At 54.2% G+C, this 21,107-nt stretch overlaps 2 protein-coding genes across 2 annotated transcripts in view; one reads left to right on the plus strand and one right to left on the minus strand.

Annotated features, from left to right (window-relative positions):
* The window catches only part of SBK2 (SH3 domain binding kinase family member 2), a 10,300-nt gene extending 7,431 nt beyond the window's left edge, over positions 1 to 2,869 (plus strand). The window contains exons 3-4 of the mRNA XM_004715714.2: positions 934 to 1,136; positions 2,270 to 2,869. Coding sequence (XP_004715771.1) covers positions 934 to 1,136; positions 2,270 to 2,869 — 803 coding nt within the window. The remainder of the gene's footprint in view (positions 1 to 933; positions 1,137 to 2,269) is intronic.
* Positions 2,870 to 13,358: 10,489 nt separating this feature from the next.
* Positions 13,359 to 21,107, minus strand: part of SSC5D (scavenger receptor cysteine rich family member with 5 domains) — a 33,429-nt gene continuing 25,680 nt past the window's right edge. The window contains exons 8-9 of the mRNA XM_045292379.1: positions 15,185 to 15,340; positions 13,359 to 14,838 (exon numbers count right to left, since the gene is read on the minus strand). Coding sequence (XP_045148314.1) covers positions 13,478 to 14,838; positions 15,185 to 15,340 — 1,517 coding nt within the window. The 3' untranslated portion in view covers positions 13,359 to 13,477. The remainder of the gene's footprint in view (positions 14,839 to 15,184; positions 15,341 to 21,107) is intronic.

Below are 21,107 nucleotides of genomic sequence, written 5' to 3' on the forward strand. Positions count from 1 at the left end.
CCACCAGGGCTCCTTCTACTCCAGTATGGTCTCATGTTAAGTAATTAAAATCTCTTAAGATCCTATTTCTAAACAAAGTCACATCCACAGAGACTAGGCATTAGAACTAAGACATGGATTTGGAGGGCGGAGGGGGGCGGTGCAATTCAACCCACAGGATTCCTTCTCCTCTGGTACTTTTTGGCCAAGCTTATGCTCATCCTCCAACCTTCTCAGAAACCAGACACAAAAACCTAACCGGGTGTCCTTGAGTCGATGCCTCCGCATGCGTGTGTGTGTGTGTGTGTGTGTGTGTGTGTGTCCCCACAACTCGGTGTGTAAAAGCAGACCCCGGAACGATTTCATTCTTGGTTTCAGACCACCACGGTTGAGGGTCTATCCTAAGGTGAGCCACGCGAATTGTTTGGTTTCCTGCTGCATTGGAAAGTCACATTTACACGACACCATCACCTATGAAAGGACCCCTGGTGGCACTGTGGGTTAGGGATTGGGCTGCTCACTGCCAGGTCAGCAGTTCAAATACACCCTTGGCTCCAAGGAAGGAAAATGAGACTGTCTCCTCTGGTCAAGGTGGATAGACTTGAGATCCCTCCATAGGGTGACTACGGGTTGCTGGTGGCCTCTAAGTCCATTCCAACTGAGGGTGACCCCTTGTGTGTGCAACAGCACTGTGCTCTGCGGGGTTTGCAGGGCTGTGAACTTTCAGAAGCAGGTCGCCAGACCTTTCTTCCGGGGCTCCTCTGGTAGGTTGGAACCATTAACCTTTCAGCTCATGGTCAAGTGCTTAGGGACTCCTGTCTATAGGGATAAGGGTACATGGTTTTGGTAGATCCAATCGATAGCAGGGTGTGTGTGGGATAGGATTTCAATCTATTTAGGGACCACGGTTTAATACCTAACACTGGCTCCTGTGGCCCCTTTGTCCTCCCACAGGCACACCCATGGCACTCAAGCAACTCCCGAAGGCCTCCACCTCCCTCCGCGGCTTCCTGTACGAGTTCTGCGTGGGCCTCTCACTGGGCACGCATTCGGCTATCGTGGCCTCCTACGGCATCGGCATCGAGTCGGCTGACTCCTATAGCTTCCTGACGGAGCCCATTCTGCATGGCGACCTCATCGCCTTCATCCAGCCCAAGGTGGGTTAGTTGTCCCTCACGGAAGCCCTCCCTGTCGGGTAGAGCAAATGGTGTGTGCTGGACTACTGGGGCGGAAGGTTCAAGCCCAGCCTGCAGGTGCCACGGAAGAGAGGCTTGGTGACCCGTGTCCGTGAACGTTCCCATCACCACCAGGTCGCTTCATTCTCAGAGAGACCCCCATGGGACAGAGTAGAACTGCGGCACCGGCTTTTGATTTCCAAGGCGGCCATCTTTACAGAGCTCTCCCGCAGAGCAGCGGGTGGGTTGGAACTGCCAATGTTGTAGTTAGCAGTGGGGCACGTAGTCAACTCAGGGGCAACAGTTTATTTTAAAACAGCTTTTACGAGCACAGAATTCACAACTCCTATAATTCAATAGTTCGAGCTCATTAAGAGTTGTACAATCATCACCACCATCCACTTGAGTATGGTTTATTTATTGATTGATCTAATTAATTTTCTGGCTGTGGGCCTCACTTAGACCCTGGAGAGGGCTCACTGGGCCTCAAAGCCCTCACTGAAAACTTAGGTCTCCTTGGAGTTCACTGAGTGGACTCTACCTACCTGCTGAGACCAGCAGGGCCTGGTCTAGGAACTTTGGGGTTCCTTAGGGGTACATTGGGCCTCAGGTGTCCCCTGGGCCCCACAGAGGGGCGTGAGCCTCACAGGATCCCAATAGGTCCCCCCCTAGGGTGCACCCACCTGGCTCCACTGAGGGGGGGCTATGCCGGGCCTCAGTTTCCCGCTGAGCTCCTTTGGGGGGGGCTCTGGGCCTCACTGGCTCCCACTCGGCCCCACTAGGGGGCGCTGGTCCTCACAGGTTCCCAACTGCCTGTCATCCACCCGCTGTCCCTCGGGGGCCTCGGCCAAGCCGAGCGGACCTCATTGCAGCCAGCGTCCCCGTGGTCCCAACCCGTCAGCCAGAAGGTTGGCAGTTCGAACTCACTAGCTCCTCCCCGGAGAAGAAGAGGTGACAGCCTGGTCCCGTGGACACCCTACCGCGTCCCAGGGGGGCGTTCTGAACCTGATCCCGGCAGGATCCACTCCGGGTCGCCGTGGGGGTGGGATCCAGCCCGGACCGGCTCCGCGGGGTGCAGGGGCTCAGGGACCCCCCCCCGCGGCCCCCTCCTGCAGGTGGGCCTCCCGCAGGCGGCCGCCCAGCGCTGCGCGGCGCAGCTGGCCTCGGCCCTGGGGCACGTCCACGCGCGCGGCCTGGTGTACCGGGACCTGAAGCCGGAGAACGTGCTGGTGTGCGACCCCGCCTGCCAACGCGTCAAGCTGACCGACTTCGGCCACACGCGGCCCCGAGGGACCCTGCTGCGCCTGGCGGGGCCGCCCATCCCCTACACGGCGCCCGAGCTCTGCGCCCCGCCGCCCCTCCCGGCGGGCCTGCCCATCCAGCCGGCCCTGGACGCCTGGGCCCTGGGCGTCCTGCTCTTCTGCCTCCTGACGGGCTACTTCCCCTGGGACCAGCCCCTGGAGGAGGCCGACCCCTTCTACGGGGACTTCCTCAGCTGGCAGGCCTCGGGCGAGCCCCAGGACCGGCCGCAGCCCTGGTTCGGCCTGACGCCCGTGGCTGATGCCCTGCTCTGGGGGCTGCTGGACCCGCACCCGCGAAAGAGGCAGCCCGTGAGCTCGGTCAGGGGCTACCTGGGGCGGCCCTGGAGAGAGCAGGAGGGGGCTGGGGAGGAGGCGGTGTGCGGGGGCGAGGGGGGTGGAAACGCAGCAGACTGAGGAGGAGATGCCAGTGGGGTCCCACCTCGCCCCTGGCCTGGCAGGCTTGGGCAGGGAAATGGGTCCCACATCCTGAGGTCTTCTCTACTTTTGTTTTCTTTTTCATTTCTTTTCTCTGCTTATTTGTCTCTCTCTCTCGTTCTTTCTTTCCTCTGCTTATTTGCCACCTGTCTTTCTTAGGCAGGAGAAAGATGAGGCTCTCTGCTACAGCAAAGAGTTACCCTCTTGGACGCCCACAGGGGCCAGTTCTACTCTGGCCTGCAGGGTCGCTGTGAGTTGGTGGTGTGTTGAGGCTGGGTTTGGCTGTTCTCAGGAGCTCTGGAAGCTCGGTGGTCAAGCCCTCCGCTGCTCACCCATGCGGGTCTGTGGTTCTAACACACCAGCCGCTCTGCAGGAGAAGGATGTGGTCGTCCATAAAGACTTACAGTCTCACAAACCCCAGAGCACGATTCTGTCCCCACAGAGCCACTGCGCGTACAGGTCCACCCAATGGCATCCAACTGTCTCCGTGCCTCTCTCCTCTTCTGCACACAAGAGGAGCGGCCAAAGCAGCCAATACAGGGAGAGCTCAGACTCACCACCCACTCACCGCCTTCTAGGGGGGTCCTACCCAGAGACCCCTAGTGTTCCCAAGGCTGTCCATCTTCACGGAAGCCGACTGCCTCTGCCCCAAAGAAGCTGATCCATAACAAGCAACAGCAAAGCTACAGCCATTAGCTGCTTCTAGCTCAGCGCATCCCGGCCCAGGGTTTCCGAGACTGTACATCTGTAGGGGGAGCAGGCAGCCTCTTCTTGCTCTCGGGAGGTTGCTTGCGGTTCTGAACCGCAGACCTCGTGCTTTCGCAGCCCTGCGCTTTTCCTACGGCACTGCTGGTGGCGCAGCAGTTAAGGTGCTCTAACAGAAGGTTAGCCATTGAAACCCACCGGCTGTTCCCAGAGGGGAAGATAAGAAGGCGTGGCGGCCCGCTCCCGTAATGGGCACTGCCTTGAGAACCCTTTGGGGACAGTTTTGCTCTGTCCTGTTGGGTCAGTGAGTCAGCATGAACTCACTCATTGGCAGTGGGTTCTCTTTTTGGTTTGGTGGTATTTCTTTTTGGCGGCAGATTGGGGTGGGGGGAGGGCGGTCATTGTCATCTCTGGTGTCTGCAGCCTGACCCAGGGAGTCCCTGACCGGCAAGGGGGTCTGTTCCGACGGACGTCGGTTCTGATGTGAGTCGAACGCCTCTTGAGTTCTTGCAATGATGACGTCCTTCGACGGCAGGGTTTTGACCAGCAAACCCGAGCCCTGGCCATCGGGAGGTGGCCATCTGAGAAAGTGAGCCAGGAGGTCCTGCAACGTCGCTGTCTGAATGACTCACGGCGCGATGTGAGAAGCCTAAACTTGGGAAAGCAGACGGCCGTTCCAGGACTCCCCATATATCCCTCTCTTGGTCGGTGCAGGTTTCTGAGGGTCTGTTTTTAATGTCTCTGCTGCCTCAGGACACTTGCACCTGCCCATTCCTATCGCCTGCAATACTCTGTTCTCCTCTCACCTGCAAATCTTTCCTTAAGTCCCCCTCCTGCTCCTTCCCTCAGGCAGCCCACCATTGTACGGCACCCACCCCTGTCTCCTCCCATCTCGCTCCCCGTTGTTTGACTCCACAGGACGCTAAGCTCCCGGAGAACAGGGCTCTGGGTCTTGGTCCCCGATGTGCCCCACAGTGTCTGGACACATTCCCCTGACGCCATGATGTTCAGTAAAGATCCGTTCAACCAACACGTGCACCTGCTCCTCCTGGTCTCAGCTCCGAATGCCTGCAAGTCTTCACCCAGGCACTCTGGGCTGTGGCAGGGCTGGGCTTTGCCATTTTGCCCGGTTGCTAATGACTGGATGACTGACTGTCCCTACCCTGCCAGCACCATTGGAGGACCGGGCAGTGTTTCCTTCTGCTTCGCACAGGGTAAACTGATGGCATCTTACCGCGCATCAATGACCAGACCCCGCTTGAAAGGACTGGTGGGCCACTGCTCCCACTGCTGTTCCTGAGGGTTGGTCTGTCCTGAATTCCATGTGCCCAGAGCTCCTCATCTGTATGTTCCCTGGTCTAGCTGGATTTGGAAGGTCGAACTGGGTCATGGTAGTGGGAAAGGGGAGAGGAGGCATTCAGGAACTAGAGGGGGATAGTCAGGGAGGGGGGAGGGGGAGAAAGGGGGAACACATCACAAGGTTGGCTATATAGCCCCCCCCCCCAAGGGAACGAACAACAGACGTGGGTGAAGGGAGACAAGGGGCGGTGTAAGATACAAGATAATAATAACAATATATAATTGATCAAGGACTCATGAAGGTGGGAGGGAGGGCAAAAAAGAGGAGCTGATACCAAGGGCTCAAGTGGAAATTGTTTTGGAAATGATGATGGCAACCTATGTACAGATACGCTTGATACAATTGATGTATGGAATGTTCTAAGAGCTGTAAGAGTCCCCAATAAAGTGATTAAAAAAATTTAAAAAGAAAGTATGAGTGACAATTCTTTATCAATGATGCCGAGAGAAGCAAGGTAAGCCAGGGCTGTCCTTGAAGAAGAATCGGTGCATGGGACTTTTCTGGAAGAGGCTTGATGCCTTTGGCCGACGGCTGTGGAGAAGAATATCGGCAATACCCTGGACTACCGAAAGAACAAACAGGTCTGTCTTGGAAGAAGTACGGCCAGACTGCTCCTTAGAGGCAAGAATGACGAGACTTCGTTTTACAGCATGTTGTCAGGAGAGACCCGTCCCTGGAGGCCATGGTGCTTGGTCACTGGAGGGACGGTGAAAAAGAGGGAGGCCTTCGACGAGATGGACGGGCGCAGCGGCGGCATCGACAGGCTCAAGCGCAGGAACCATTGTGAGGGTGGTGGCGGACCAGGCAGCGTCTTGTTCTGTTGTGCATGGGGTCGCTCTGGGTTGGAAAGGACTGGATGACACTTACCAGCAGCAGCTGGGCTGGACCTTGGCAGGGCAGCACATGATCTCCGTTGGAAGTGGGTTTCTATCCACGTTCTCTGGCCTCCAGCACCTGTGAGGACTCTTCTCATCTAATATCCTCATCCTTGCACCTTAAGTATTAAAAACAACCACTGGAGATCAAATCAATCGTTCCTGGTATCTTATGGTTTTGTCTTTTTGTCTTTACATCTTTATTATGTGAGAGAAAGAGAGACTTTGCCTCCCCCTTCACCCATGGGCTCCTCCCCTCACTGTTCTGCTTCTCTGTCTCACCCACCGCGTTAGGCAGGGTTGTCGAGAGAAACCAGATCAGTGACACTCATCTATGTGTATGAAAGTGCTTTATGCTGATGGTGCCTGTCGATCAAAAGATATAGCATCTGGGGTCTTAAAGACTTGAAGGTAAACAGGCGGTCATCTAGCTGAGAAGCAGCAAGCCCACCTGGAAGAAGCACACCAGCCTGTGTGATCATCAGGTGTTGATGGGATCAGGTATCAGGCATCAAAGGCCCAAAACAAAACAGAAAAACCCGTATCAATGAGAATGAGGGAGAGGAAAGAGTGGAGACCCAACGCTCATCAGTAGTCAATTGGACATCCACTTTCAGAAGGGTCACAAGGAAGAGACGAGCCAGGCAGGGTGCAGTATAGCACAACTTTCCTCTAGTTCTTTAATGCTTCCTCCCCTACCCCCAACTATCATGACACCAGTACTACCTTACAAATCCAGCTAGACCAGAGCATGTACCCAGGTACAGACAAGAGCTCGCAAAACAAGGAATCCAGGACAGATAAACCCCTCGGGACCAATCACGAGAGTAGTGATACCAGGAGGGGAAGGGGAAGGTGGGGGGAAAGGGGGGAACTGATGACAATGATCTACATATAAACCCCTCCCAGGAGGACGGACAACAGAAAAGTGGGTGAAGGGAGACAATGGTCAGTGTAAGACATGAAAAAATAATAATAATTTATAAATTATCAAGGGTTCATGAGGGAGGGAGGGTAGGGGAGGGAGGGGGGGAAATGAGGTGCTGATACCAAGGGCTCAAGTAGAAAGAAAATGTTTTGAGAATGATGATGGCAACATAAGTACAAATGTGCTTGACACGATGGATGGATGGATTGTGATAAAAGTTGTATGAGCCTCCAATAAAATGATTAAAAAAAACCAATTTATAAAATTACAATAACTACAAACAGAAACATCAAGACAATTTCTCTGGTTCCTGAAGCAAAAGCCAATCAATAGCCTTCACTTTCAAATAAAGGTTTTTGTCATTTAAAAAAAAAGAAAGTGCTTTATATCAAGAAGTGATCTTAAATCAAGAAGGCATCTCGGCCCAAACTAATCCAAGTCCCTAAGTCAGAGTCCTCTTTAGACTCAAGCAGCTGCTGAAAGGTGAAGGGGTATGCAGGAAGACCACAGGCCTGTGGGGTGCAGACTCTAGTGAATCCACAGTTGGTAGAAACGTGGCGGGGTGCTGACAGCTCAGGGTCTGTGGGGCAGGCAGAGTCTCAGCAAGCAGGAAGGCAATATGTCAGAGAGAGAGAGAGAGGAGGGAATTCCCAGTTTCTTCCTTATCAGAAGGCCACACCCCAAGTGAGGCATCATCAGGCCTGATTGACAGGTTGGAGTCCACCCCACCCACATTCACTCCCACCTAACTCCCTCCACCATTTTCTTCCACCTGGATGTTGGGCAGCCGAACCTTTTGTACAAGGCTCCTCATTTTGGTTACCTCGTGCACAAACCAGAAACGTATAGTTTCCCGGTTTGGGAGGTGACCAGTCCAAATCAAGGTGCTGGCACGAGGGGAGTCCTTCCTTGTTGGTAGCCCTGGGTGTTTCTTGGCATTCATTGGTTTGTAGATCGTTCCTGACATGATTTCTCCTCCTGTGTGCTGGGATACGTATTTCTGAGTCTAGGAACGTTTGGAAATTGGATCCATGTCTGTGTGTCTGTGAACCTTGGGCCTGTGTGTGTGTGAGAGAGAGAGAATGAGTGTTTACATGTCCTTCCCTGTGTGTGGAAACTGGATCCATGTTTCTGGGTCTGTGTGAGAGAGGATGAGTGTTTGCATGTCTTTCTGTGTGGAAATTGGATCCATGTTTATGGTCTGTGAACCTTGGGCCTGTGTGTGAGAAAGAGCAGGAGGGGGCAGGGAGAGCCTAGGGTTTGCATGTCTCTTTCTGTAGTCTGTGTGTGTGGAAATCGGATCTGTGTTTTCGCATCTAGGAGACTTGGACATTTAGGCATGGGGGGGGGGGGGGGGAGGAGAGGTCACACAGGCGCTGCAACCAGTCACCACCTGGGCCCCTCTCTCCTTCACACCTGACCCCACCCGCCTGCCCAGGCCCCTTCCTGGCAGCCACTCTGGTCACAAACACTCTCTCTTCCTCTCCAGTGCCCTTCTTGGCTGCCAGCCCAGAGCTAGGCTACTCAGGGTTGTATCAGGTGTCAGCCTGTCCCCGGCCCCCCTCGGTGGCCAGAGGTGTTGATTGAACTGGTGCATGTGTGGCGTGACCCCGACGACCCTTTGAACCGAAGTCAAGCCACAGAAGGGCCGTGAGCCCCTGTTCTCAGACAACACTGACGGGCTTCCAGAGTAGAGGGTCCTTGGTGTTTAAGGTGGGGGAGGGGGCATGTATCGGGACCTCCCGCCACCTGACCCTTGAAACTGAAATAATGCAAGTCGCGCAGCCAAGAACGTGTCCCCCCAGAGCTGAGGGGGCAGGGATGAGGGTGGAACAGGGGAGAGGGGAGATTACACTGGGCAGTGAGGGGGAGGGGGGCTTCCAAGGGTGTTAATTGGTGGCAGCAGCTGAGGAAGGATTATCTGGGAGGCGATGCTGACTGTGATGGGCCCTCCACCGGGAAGGAGGGGGGGCTTTTCCCAGGAAGGCCCAGGGATGGGGGCGGGGGGGCGTGCTAATTAAGCCGCTTGCTCCCTAATCAGCTCCCTTCCAGACTTATGGCTCCGCCAGTCAGTTCCCTGACTCCTCTTTCCGTACAGGTTGTTGCCCGGTCCATTGTTGTTGTTGAAACACCGCCTGGTCCTGAAGCATCCTCACCATTGCTCTTATGTCGGAGCCCATGGTTACAGCCCCTGTGTCCCTCCACCGCGTCGAGGGCCTGCCCCTCCACTGCCCCTCCACTGCCCCAGGCTGGATGTCCTTCTCCAGGGACTGGTCTCTCCCGACAACGGGTCCAAAGGACGTGAGATGAAGTCTCACAATGGTTGCCTCAAAGGAGCGTGCTGGCTGCACTGATTCCAGGACAGACTTGTTTGTTCCTTTGGCAGTCTGTGGGACGTTCAGTAGTCTTCGCCAGCACCATCCTCAGAGGCACCAGTTCTTCTTCAATCTTCCTCCGGGGGCGCTTCGACTCCTGTCTCTTTCAGAGATGGCCACCAGAGTGGCCAATGTACTTGTCTGAGCTCACACAGCCGGCCAGCGATAAGTGGAATTTGTCCCTGATCCTATACCTGGGGGCTGTCCTGCCATCATGAGAGGGGGGCCCTGTGAAGATGGCAGATGTACGAGTGTGTGTGAGAATGTGTGGGTCGATGTGGATGTGAGAGTGTCTGTGTGAATGTGTGTGTGAGTGTGAGAGTGAGAATCTATGTGAATGTTCACATGTGAGTGTGAGTCTGTGGAAGCGTGAGCACGTGTATATGTGCGGGAGTATGGGAGTCTGTGTGACTATGGATGTGTGGGTATGTGTGACTCTGGGCCTGTATGAGTGCATGTGTGTGAGCTTGGACACGTGTGTAAATGTATTTATGTTGAGTGTGAGAGCCCGTGTGTCTGTGCATGTATGAGTGTATCTGTGTTTGTGTGTACTGTGAGTCTGTGCATGTACAAAGGTATATATGTGCATGTGTGAGCCTCAATGTGAATGCAAACATGGCTGAGTGGCTGTGCAAATATATGAGGTGAGTGTGCAGGTGAATGTGAAAAAAAATGTGAGAGCATGTGAAAATGTGAGTGTGTGCAAGCAGGAGAGGGACTATGTGTAGCTCTAAGCATCTGTGTCAACGTGTGTCTGTGCAAATGTATGATGGGAGTGTGAGTGAATGTGTGTGCCAAACGGGAGCATGTGAAAATGTGTGTGCATGTGTCAGCGTGTGTGTGTGAAAGTGTGTGTGTTGGTGCATTGGTGAGGCCCTTGTTCCTCCCTTGGGGAAGCTGGAACTTGGGCATCTGAATGAGGAAGGCAGAAATAAGAGGTTGCAAACTCGCTCTGACCCACTTCACACCCTGCAGAAGGGCTGCGATCTAATGACGTTAGCAAGTGTTGAGGAGGCTGTGGAGAAATGGGAACCCTTGTGCACAGCCAGTGGGAGTGTAAGATAGTGCATGACTACAGAAAACAATGTAGCATTCCCTCAAAAAGTTACGTATGGAAATGTTCACGGCGACACTATTCCTGCGAGCCCCAAACCAGAAACAATATAAACACCTACCAGCAGATGAATGGATTAGCAAAATGTAGCGTGTGCATACAACAGAATAATAATTGGGCTATCAAGTTGTCCACTCAACGCTTCAGAATTTTCCATGTGAACCATCCAAACGTCCATGGGAAATGCCACAGATGTCTCGCCCCTCCCCCTGCCCCACCCCATTATAACTTGGGAAGTTTCCTGCACTCCTACTTGGCTAAGAGTTCCTGGTGTTTGCAGCCTGTGGATACCTGCTGTTTCGTCCAATGGCTTTCTGCATCTGAGCTTGCTGGGCCTCAGTAGCTACTGTTCTGGGCTTGGTGTAAGCTGCTGTAGACACAGGATCAGTCTCAGCTGTCCCAGGGTCAGGGTCAGGGCCAGTAGTGGGTGGGGACTGGCTACTCATCTTGGCCTTGGGTCCAGGGGCCAGATGTTTGGGCTTAGTTGCCTGGCCAAGCAGGGATAGAGTGACCGGGTTATTAAGCACCCACTCCTTTGGGGCTGGCAGCGTGCAGCAGTGGGTGGAGGAACCTTGGGCCAGAGTGCCCAGCAGTGCACACCGTCCCCTCCGCCCCCACCACGCCCCCTGCAGCTCCAGTCTGCACGGAGAGCCAAGGAGCCTGAACTCCACGGCATCTGTAGTTTCTTTTTTTTTCTTTTTATTGGGGGTGGTGGTGCGTGGGGAGTGTGTGTGTGTGACCCTGAGGCAGGGTTCACCAGCTCCCACCTGGAAATGGCAAAGGTGGCATTCTCTTCCGAATCAGGGTGCCACCTTCTGAACCCCAGCAGAGGGTAGCAGGCAGAAGTCCCCCCTCAGCCCTCCTCCCCAGGGTGCGAGTCAGAAGTTATTTAAGTCTTCGGGGCTTAATAGGATCTGGGGGACGGGTAATGCTCCACGTGCTCCTTCGCCCATTGGCCGGGCGCACAGTCCATCCATCAGGACCCCCAGACGGCACCCCCACCCCCCACCCTCCCGCGAGTAACTGGACCCCACTGGCCTTTGCAGCCCGCGGGGCCGCCAACCTCCATGACCTTACTTGGCCTCTAAGTCAGGCTCCACTACAGAGAGAGAGGAGGAGGAAGAGGAGGAGAAGGTGGGGGGGGAGGAGGGGACAGATTCCTACCTGAGGCTGCAGCAGCCTGGATTGGAGTGGAAGGTCTTCCAAGCCAGGCCCCAATGGGCAGCCCAGCAAACAGAGGCACCGAGGAGGCAGCGAGAGCGCCAGCAGGACGTTCACATCACCGGGCTCTGGGTTTGAGTCCTGGCTGCACTGTGTGGCGCTGGGCAAGGGCCTTGCCCTCTCTGAGCCCCCGTCCTTCCTGAGATGGAGAACCACAGAGTTCCTCCCTAGACGTGCCTGCTGAGGACAGTCTATGTTGCTGGTTACCATCGAGTCGGTCGCAGCGCGTGGCGCCCCCTCGTGGGCGGAGTGGAAGTGCTCCACGGGACTCACAGGTCGAGATCTTTCACCAGCAAATGCCCACCCTCCCCTCCACCACCAACTCCTGTCGTGACTTCTGGGTGCACCGGAAACCCAACATTTTGGCTAGGAATGGAGCACGTGGGCATGTGGACCACCCAGGGACCCCTGGCGAGGGCTGATTGTCCATCCAGGTAGTAGCGGCAGCCAGGGAGAGCTGCGCTACACAATGCAGAGGGGACAGGATGGACAGATATAAGGTCTCACCGTCCTGTACATAACGGAGCCTTGGTGGCGCGGTGGTTACGCGTTGGGCTGTGATCCACATGGTCCGCAGTTCGAAGCCACCAGCAGCTCCGCCAATGAGAGATTGGGCTTTCTAAAATTGGGCTTTCTACTCCAGTAAGCAGTTCGTCTCAGACACCCCTGGGGGTCACTGTGAGTCAGCACGGACTCAATGGCGGTGGGCCTTGTACATAAGGAGCCTCATGCGCCACGACGACCGAACGCTGGAGGTTCAATCCCACCCGCAGCTCCATGGGAGGAAGACCTCCCCGGCAGGAAACAGGGTTGCTAGGAGCCAGGGTCAGCTTGACAACCACCCCCAACCCACCCCACACACACAACCACATCGATGGCTGGAGAAAGCTCATCCCTAAAGGTTAGCTAACTCCTCAGGTCCACCGGGGACCCGAAGTTCACCCCTTATGTGCTGAGCTAACAGTGGCTCCTCCAGCGGATGGGCGTGAAGCTGGAGCAACATTGTGTGTGCAAAGACCTCAGAGCAGAGCCTGACGCACTGAGCACGGGCGTAGCTACTGAGCACGGGCGTAGCTTAGTCATAATTATTATCGTGCACTGTGCATGCAAAAGGCATCCAGTGACCAGTCGTCCGTGTCAAGCTCTGTTCCCAAAGCAGCCAAGACTGCGTGTTCCTCTCGCTGTGGGCAGGGCTTATCTTCATCACCTTCGTCATCATCCTCATCCTTGTGATCATCCTCCCCATCGTCATCCCCATCATTGTCACCTGATCATGATTATTGTCATCTTCATTATCGTTACCACCTCATCATCCCCACCACCACCATTCTCACCACCATCATTCCCCTCACCATGATGCTCACCGTCCCCACCACCACCATCATCGTCAGCACCACCATCATCCCCATCCCCACCATCATCTCCATCCCCATCATCCCCACCATCCTCCTCCTCACCATGATGCTCACCGTCCCCACCACCACCATCATCGTCAGCACCACCATCATCCCCATCACCACCATCATCTCCATCCCCATCACCACCATCCTCCCCACCATCACCACCGTCCTCACCACCACCATCATTCTCACCATCACCACCACCACCACTATCACCACCATCCTCCTCCTCCCCATCACCACCGCCACCATCCTCCTCCTCCCCCTCATCACCATCATCAATATCACCATCGCCACGAACACCATTATCATCATGACCATCACCATCATCACCACCATCCCCCCCATCATCCTCATCATGATCACCATTATCACCACCACCACCACCACCACCACCATCGTCATCATCATCATCATTGCCACCTGGTTCTGTAACTGTGATGTTTGTAAATCAAATCACTCTTGTGAGTCTATGTAGGGTTCTCCTAGTGCCCCAGAATCCATCATTGGCATATTTTTATTTAGAGTTGTTGGTGTTAGTTGGTTTGGGTTGTAAGTGGCAAGAGTGGCATGGTGGGTATCAAACCCACCCACCCCCATCCCAGAGAGTCATACATCTCCCCTCAGGGGCCTCTCCTCCTCCTCTTGGGTGGTGGTAGTTGGTGAGGATGTGCTGGGGGCCCAGGCCACCTCGGCCAGTCTCTTCACAGCCTCACCCAGCTGACCCAGACCCTTGGTGGCCTCCATCAGTTGGGTCAGCCCCAGCCCCAAGGCCTGGCGCTCTTGTTGGTCTCGCTCTAGGACCTGGGTCAGCTGCTGCAGCTGGACACCCACGTCTCTCACAGCGGCCACCAGCTCCACCAGAGCAGGTGGCTCACAAGCCATGACCTTCACAGGAGGTGTGGGGACCACACATGGGCCAAGGGGGTCTGGGCTGTGACCAGGGGTAGATCCTATCGAGAGGCTGTCAGGGGAAGGCTGATCCCAGGGATGGGCCATGAGGTGGGGGTCAGGACTCACGGTGATGCCAGAGGCTGAGAGTGGGGTCTGTGTAGGTGGGGAGGTTAGCGTGGGGCTCTGGCTTCTAGGTGGTCTGAAGTCTTCAGTGGGCAGTGGGTCCCTGCTTGGGACTGGAGGAGGCTTGAAGGGGCTGGAAACTGAGGCTGGAGAAGGGCTGAGATTCTGCACCTGGAGTGTGGAGGGGTGAATGGCTCCTGTAGAGGTCAACTGGGGCAATAGGGTGGGCTTGACCACCGGTGCTGGAGTGGTAGAGGGAAACTCTGTCCCCAAAGAGGTTGGAAGGGACTTGGTGATCACAGAGCTTGTGATGGGGTCAGAAGTTGTGGTGGGAGAGGGGGTCATGGTGGGGCCAGCCCTAGGAGTGGTGGGGTGAGGGTGAGTAGTGGGGTGAGGGTGAGTGGTGGGGTGAGGGTTCACGGTGGAGTGAGGAATGGGGGTGAGGGTGTGAGGGGTGAAGAAGGGGTCTGGGGACCCAGAAGATCCTGAGGTGGTGGCAAGGTATGAGGTTGTGTCCAAGCCCGGGGTTGTGTGAGATTCTGGGATCTGCCTGGAGGTAAGGTGCTCGCTGGTCACCTCAGCAGGTGCTGATGGGTCAGAGGTTGGCTCTTTGGGCAGAGTGGGTGGTGAGGTGGGTGGGAGTTCTGGGATGAGGTCTGAAACCACAGTGGGGTCGGGAGTGGACAGAGCAAGGTTAGGAGGCGTGGACGGGGGGTCAGGGTTCATCCAGGAGGCAGGGTCAAGGGTTGGTGGGGAAGTGTCAGGAACGAAGGAGGTGATTTCGCGCCTGGAAGCTGTTGGCTCAGAGGTCACCTGGCGGGTGGAGTGAGGGGTCAGCGGCGGTCCTGGAGGCCTCGGGGAGGTGGGGGGAGTTGGGGGACGGGTGGGGGGCTCTGTCCTGACCACTGTGGGTCGCAGTCGGCGCTCCGGCCATGGCTTCTTCGCGAAGGAGCCTGCAGGAGGAGAGGAGGCAAACGACCAGAGGTCAGCCTGCCCCGCCCACCCGCGCCCCAAGGAACTGACACGTCAGGACGGACCGACCAATGGGAAAGCGCAGGGCCTCGTGACGTCACGGGTCGCCGGGCGACTTCACGCGGCCCTAGTGCCCCCCTCTCCGGCGCCTCAGCTGTGTCCAGGCGCCACCTGGTGTCCTTGGCTACGCCTGGTGTCCCTGGTGGGAGGTCGTGGGGCTTGAGGGTGCATTTCCAGTAGACCCTTTAGGTGACCGTTGGGACCCCATCGAGGAGTGTGGCGTCCATCGCTCTACCCTGGTCCCCACGTTCCAATCACATCGCTCACCTGTGTTACCTGGGACCCTTGGAGTGGGAACTCGGTCACCTGGGCTCCTGGTGGTACCAGTGAGACCAGATAGGTCTGTGGTAGGGGTCCCTTGGGCCAAGGCCTCTCTAGAAGATGTGTCCCACGTCCAGGAAAATTCATAATCGGCCTTGTCACCTTGAAAGAGAGAGAGAGGACTTCTGTGAAGGGGGGGTCCTCTTCAAGCCCACCCTTTTGGGGGCTCCAGCCCCAGCGCAGGCATCCCCCTCTCTCCCGCTGGTCTCTCCTCCCAGCCTTCCGTGTCCTTGGAGAGCCGATCAAGAGGCCTTTGTCTACCAAGAATCAAAACTGTGACCAAAGAAGATTAAGAATAAGGACACTGTTCTTTCAAGTCCCTGAAACACCCATCCTTGTTTTTAATGTAACTTTTGACAGGGGAAAAAAAACTGTACTCTCTTGTGACTTGTTAATACGACAGTTGTTAGACTATAAAGCTAGAGGCAAGATTACGAGACCCATAGATGTGGGAAACGAACACGGAGGGAAGTATGATGAGGACCATATCCCCTACCTTCTCACAGAGGGATCTGGAAAGCTGGTCTTCCACGGTAGGAAAGCCTCCACGTTGGTCAGTGAGAGGTAAAGTCCAAGTACATGATTGTGCTTTACGTATCATTCCCACAGATTCTCCCCTAACAGCCATGCTGCCTTCAAGTGAGCACAGGGTGGGGTCTATCTCCCTACAGAAGCAGACATGATCCTTTTGCTCTCTCTTCCTGCCGTGACACCCAACCCCCCTTGTACCTTCCCGCAATGCAGGTATGAGGTTCCTCACCTGTGAGCTCAGGGACCTAATGTAGACACCACCCACCTTGTGACGCATGTCACCACGGAAGATGCATGGCTTACGGCTACCTATAAATGTCCCAAGATAGGAAAGATGCTCTCTCTCCTCCCAGTTCCACATAGACCATCCAGAGGGGCTGAGGTGAGCATGCTACCATAACATGTGTCTGACTCCTTTCTTTTACTGTCTCCTATCTTTCTTATCCTTGATGGTTTTATTATCATCTTTATATATTATCGCTGAACATGTGTGCCTTCTGGCCCTTCTGTTGTTTGAGGCAGGTTTCCTCTGACTCATAGAGACAATGGTGGTTGTTGAGAATGGCCAACAGGTAGGATCTAATAGTAATAGTCTACTGATATGTACAGTAGGCAGTGTTGCGGACAGGCCTCAGGAGTCCATTTGACTCCTGGTGACTCTGTGTGACAGAGTGGAACTGCCCCATCGGGTTTTCCCAGCGGGAATCTTCATAGGAGCAGATGGTCAGATCTTTTTCTCCTGGTGATCAGCCTCTCGGTGACCATCCCAGTGCTTAACTGCTGGCCCACCGGAGATCTTTCACATCTTTATGAATGAACAGCTTGAAAAACTTCTTTAATGGAATAGAATGATGTTTTTAGGATTTTTTGTTGTGGTTGATGAAAACTCTTGAATAATCTCCATATGACAACGACTTTTTATTAAAATCTATATGCTTTTCCATTTTTCGGTATATAAAACTCAGGATTGGTAACCCTATTGGAACAGCAAGTAGAATAAGGGGCTCTGGGGGAGGAGGGGAGTACAGTTGGGGGGGCAGTAAAAGGGAGACGATGTTGAGGAGTCCATGTAGAAAAAGAATGTTTGAAAAAAATTAAAACGAAGACCAAAAAAGAATGTTTGGAAACTGATTGTGGTAGCAATTGTACAATTCTGTTTGATGTGATTGAAATACGGAGTGATAGGATATATGTATAAATCCCAACTAATAAACGAAAGAAAACTATGAAACATCAATTTTGTTATATATGTATATATATATATAAAATCTCCCAGAGCACCAACCAGCATGGCTCAACCTTCAGCCCAACACTAGACAGGTGTCCAGGGTGAACAGTAACTCCAGGGTGGTACCCACTCCTCAGACTAATCAGCCATCCTCAATCTAAAGACCAACCTTCACTCAGGGAGAAAGCGCAGAACACAGGAAAGGAGAGGCAAGAAGAACGACCGGAAGTGGGGACACACACACCCCCCATCCGGAAGGAAGTGCAGAGTGCTGTTGCACTATGGGAATTGCGATCAATGTCACAGATCAACCTGTGTACGGATTATTGTTGAATGGAAGGAAACCCATTGTGCTGTTAGCACTCCCTCAAATCACAACAAAGGGTTTTAAAGTTAGAAATACGTATATTCACATGTATAACATATATATATGTAAAATTTTATATGAAGCTTCCAGCTAAGACAAACAAGGAAGAAAGGCCTGGTGATCTACAACCGAAAAAGCATTCACTGAAAATCCCAGGGGAGCCCAGTTCTTCTGTGACCCACGTGGAGGTGCCGTGAGTCAGAAAACGAGATACGGGTACTATAATGGTAGTCTGTCATGACCGTCATAGAAAAAGAACACAGATCCTGCCCAGGGCTGGCGGTCTAGCAGAAGAGATTGGCAAAGCCCTGGGCCAGCAACACACATTTCCTCCTGTCCTTTGCTCAGGAGCAGCCCTGGTGGCAGGCACAGTGGTGACCAGTTGGGCTGAGAACCACAAGGTCAGCAGTTTGAATCCACCAGCCAGTCCACAGGAGAAAGGTGAAGCTTTCTACTCCTGTGGAGAGTTACCTGCTCAGAGGCCCACAGGAGCTGCTCTATAGTGTGTGTGTGTGTGAGGGGGTGTGTTTGTCTTTTGCATCTCTGAGAATACTGTCCCTCTTCACGTCTGCCTGTGCACGCCACACCAGCTCCTCTAGGAAGATTGGTTGGTGTTGTGCAGGGCGGTGGAGTCCGTTCCACCACGCATCCAGCTCACGCACACGAGGAGGAAACACTGCCCAGCCCCGTACCTTCCTTACAGTTACAGTCACTGCTATGTTTGGGGCTGGGGGGGCAGAGCTGTGCCAACCTCTCTCATCGAGGATCATCTCGTCCATCACGGACCCTTGATTTCCCAAGCACGATGTCCTTCTCAAGGGCTGGTCCTCCGGACCACACGCCAAAGGACATGGGACAAAGTCTCCGCTCTGGCTGGACGTCTCCCAATGCCAATCTGTTCTTTCTCCTGGGAGCGCATGGTTGACAGGGGCTTTGGTTGATATTCATTTAAATATTAGATCAGTGCAGCCTTCTTTGTCGGCGCCATCACTCCCAGGCGCCGGTGCTTCTGCATTCTTCCATTTGCCACCGTCCCACTTGCCCGTGCAGACCAGGCGACTGAGGGAGAACACCAGGGCTTGAGCCAAGGGCACCTACCTGACTTCTCAAAGTAACATTGTGCCTGGTGGTGCAGGGCTGAAGCCCTTGGCTGCTCACTGAAGAGGTTGATGGTTCGAACCCAGCAGCCACTCCGCAGGAAGAAGGCGAGGCAGTCTGCTTCGGGGAAGACTACAGCCTTGGAAGCCCCGTGGGACCGCTGGCCTCCATCCACAGGGTTGCTGTCAATCAATCGGGACTGACTCTGGCCTCCCCAGCTTGCATGCTCTGAATCAGCATGCCTTTCCCTGGCCGCCTGCAGCCTGGTTTTCATTTTCAATAAGCAACAACCCACAGTTTGTGGTTCTAAACAATTCCACACACAGTTTGCTCTTTGCAGGGAGACCTGAGGTCACCCAGCTTGTCTGATCCCTGCGGAATCACACTTGGAACCCACAGAGCCTGGCTCTGGAGCGCATGCTGACAACTCTTTCAGTCTACACAGTCTTCCTTCCGATTCAAGGGGGGAGCGGGGTTTCCAGGCAACCCGCGCCCTCACCCCCACACTGCCCCATACCAAGATCCTCGAATGCTCAGCCCCCTTGTATAAACGGACATAGTATTTGCATGTGACACAGCCTTGCTTGCTCCAAGTGCCCAGGCCTTGGAGTCCTGGGGAAATGAAGTTTAAGTACAGCAGCTCAGGGCAAGGGAAACAAAGCCCCTCATGCCTGGACCCACAGGCAACAGCATGATGGACGGAGGAAAGATGGAAGTGGGCAGGATTTCGTTTGGCTTGGATCACAGTGGACGCTCGGGGAAGCGGCAAGTTGAGAAGTCAAACAGGCATCACACGGAGGAAAGGCCTACACCAGACCTCGTTCATCCTGGGAAGCCCAAGGGTGTCACTTCCGGGGCACTCTCCGTCTCAGGGTGTGCACGCGAACGTTGGACCAGGAGTAAGGAGATGGCACAAGCACTGGTGCACTTGAATGACGATGCTGGCGGAGAATATTGAAAGTGCTGTGGACCGCCAGATGAACCAGTAGATTTGTCATGGGAAGAGTACCGCCTCGAGGGAGAGGGGGAGCTGACAGCAGTGAGGACTGTATAACCCCACTGGAGGGGAACGCATAACAGAACTGCAGGTGAACGGATACATTGGGTGGTGTAAGATACGGCAAACATTGTGTGTGTGTGTGTGTGTGTGTGTATTAAGGGTTCCCGGGGGGTCGGGGAGGAGAGGAAGGGGATAAAGGGGAGCTGATATCAAAGCATTCCAGAAGAAAGAAGATGTTTGAAACTGGACGGAGGCAGCAATTCCGCTTGATCCCATTGAAGACGGGTTGTTATAACATCTGTAAGAGTTCCCAAGTCAACGATTAAAAGAAAGAGACAAGTACAGCCTCCAGCCAGAACACTCTTTCTAAGCGAGGACAGTGAGACTTCACCTCAAGCGCTTTGGACATGTGGTTCAGAGAGAGCGGTCCCCGGGCCAGAGAAGGCCGTCCTGCTTGGTCAATGCCAAGGTCAGCAGAGCAGAGACGGAGTGACACAGTGGCTGCCCCAGCAGGCTGGAGCACAACAGTGATTGGGTGGCGCGGTGCTTTGTCCTCTTATGCCCCCAGCCCCCATGAGTTGGAACCTACTCTCTACACATCCTCCTGTGTGCCTCGAATCATCATTAGCTTACATGTAATACCTAATACAATCTAAGTGAGATGTAAATAGCATGTCATGATCTCTTGGAAGGATTGCGTTGGCCACTTACTTGCTCCCCACCCAGTAGGTTCTGTCCCGCCGGTTGGTGGGTTGGTTGATGGGTGGGTGGGATCGATCCGAATTTTCAGAACGCTAAGATAACTGAAGGCCCAAGAATTTGGAATGTGCAACCGGTGTGTGGAATCATCTAAAACGGAGTTCCAATCGTGGCTCCTGAATTGAAGTTAATCATCTATGAGCCTCATCTCTGCCCACAGCCCCATCCAAAATATGAGTGGTAGTGTGATCCTTAGGTTTATTGTGCCAACCTGTCCAATCAGAACATGTGGGCGGAGATTAATCAGGTCGCAGTTTGATTGGAGGGTAAAGAGATAAATGGTTCTGGTGGGCCCGCCCCTGTCTCTCTTGGTCCCCGGTGATCAGACCAGCGTGCTGCTGCTGTAGCTAGTTCTCAGCCTCAACTGTTTGCTGCACGACCTGTGGGGTAAGCCAACCCATGGATTGTGTCTCTCAAGCTCGAGCTTTGAGACCCGCTTTGCCACGCAGCTGGTGTGGACATTGCTTGAGCTTGAGGTTGGTGGATCCTGTCGCTGTGCTTGAGTTCCAGATCCAATCAGGACCTGCCTCGCTGCGCCTGGGAGCTACTGACCTCCCCTGGGGTCTGCTGTCTTCCGGCAGACTCTGCCTGTCTTGCCTGAGGGAAGACTCGTGTGCTTCCTCAACCTTGGACAGAAGCCTCCTCTGTGAGTCGCAGGACTTTCAGTCTATTAGCTCTTCCACGAAAGTGAGTTAAACTGAGCCCTCTGTACTGCTGCGTGGACTGATTAGCTATTATATTCCTTCTGGCTGTATAAACCTATCATAGATAGATAGATAGATAGATAGATAGATAGATAGATAGATAGATAGATAGATAGACAGATTCACAAGTGTCCTGCTTTTGTTTCTCTAGAGACCCCTGCCTAACACAGGTAGTTGCAAAA

Source organism: Echinops telfairi, unplaced genomic scaffold, assembly GCF_000313985.2.
Source record: "Echinops telfairi isolate 266 unplaced genomic scaffold, ASM31398v2 ScPeMD7_655;HRSCAF=1070, whole genome shotgun sequence".
Taxonomy (NCBI): Eukaryota; Metazoa; Chordata; class Mammalia; order Afrosoricida; family Tenrecidae; genus Echinops; species Echinops telfairi.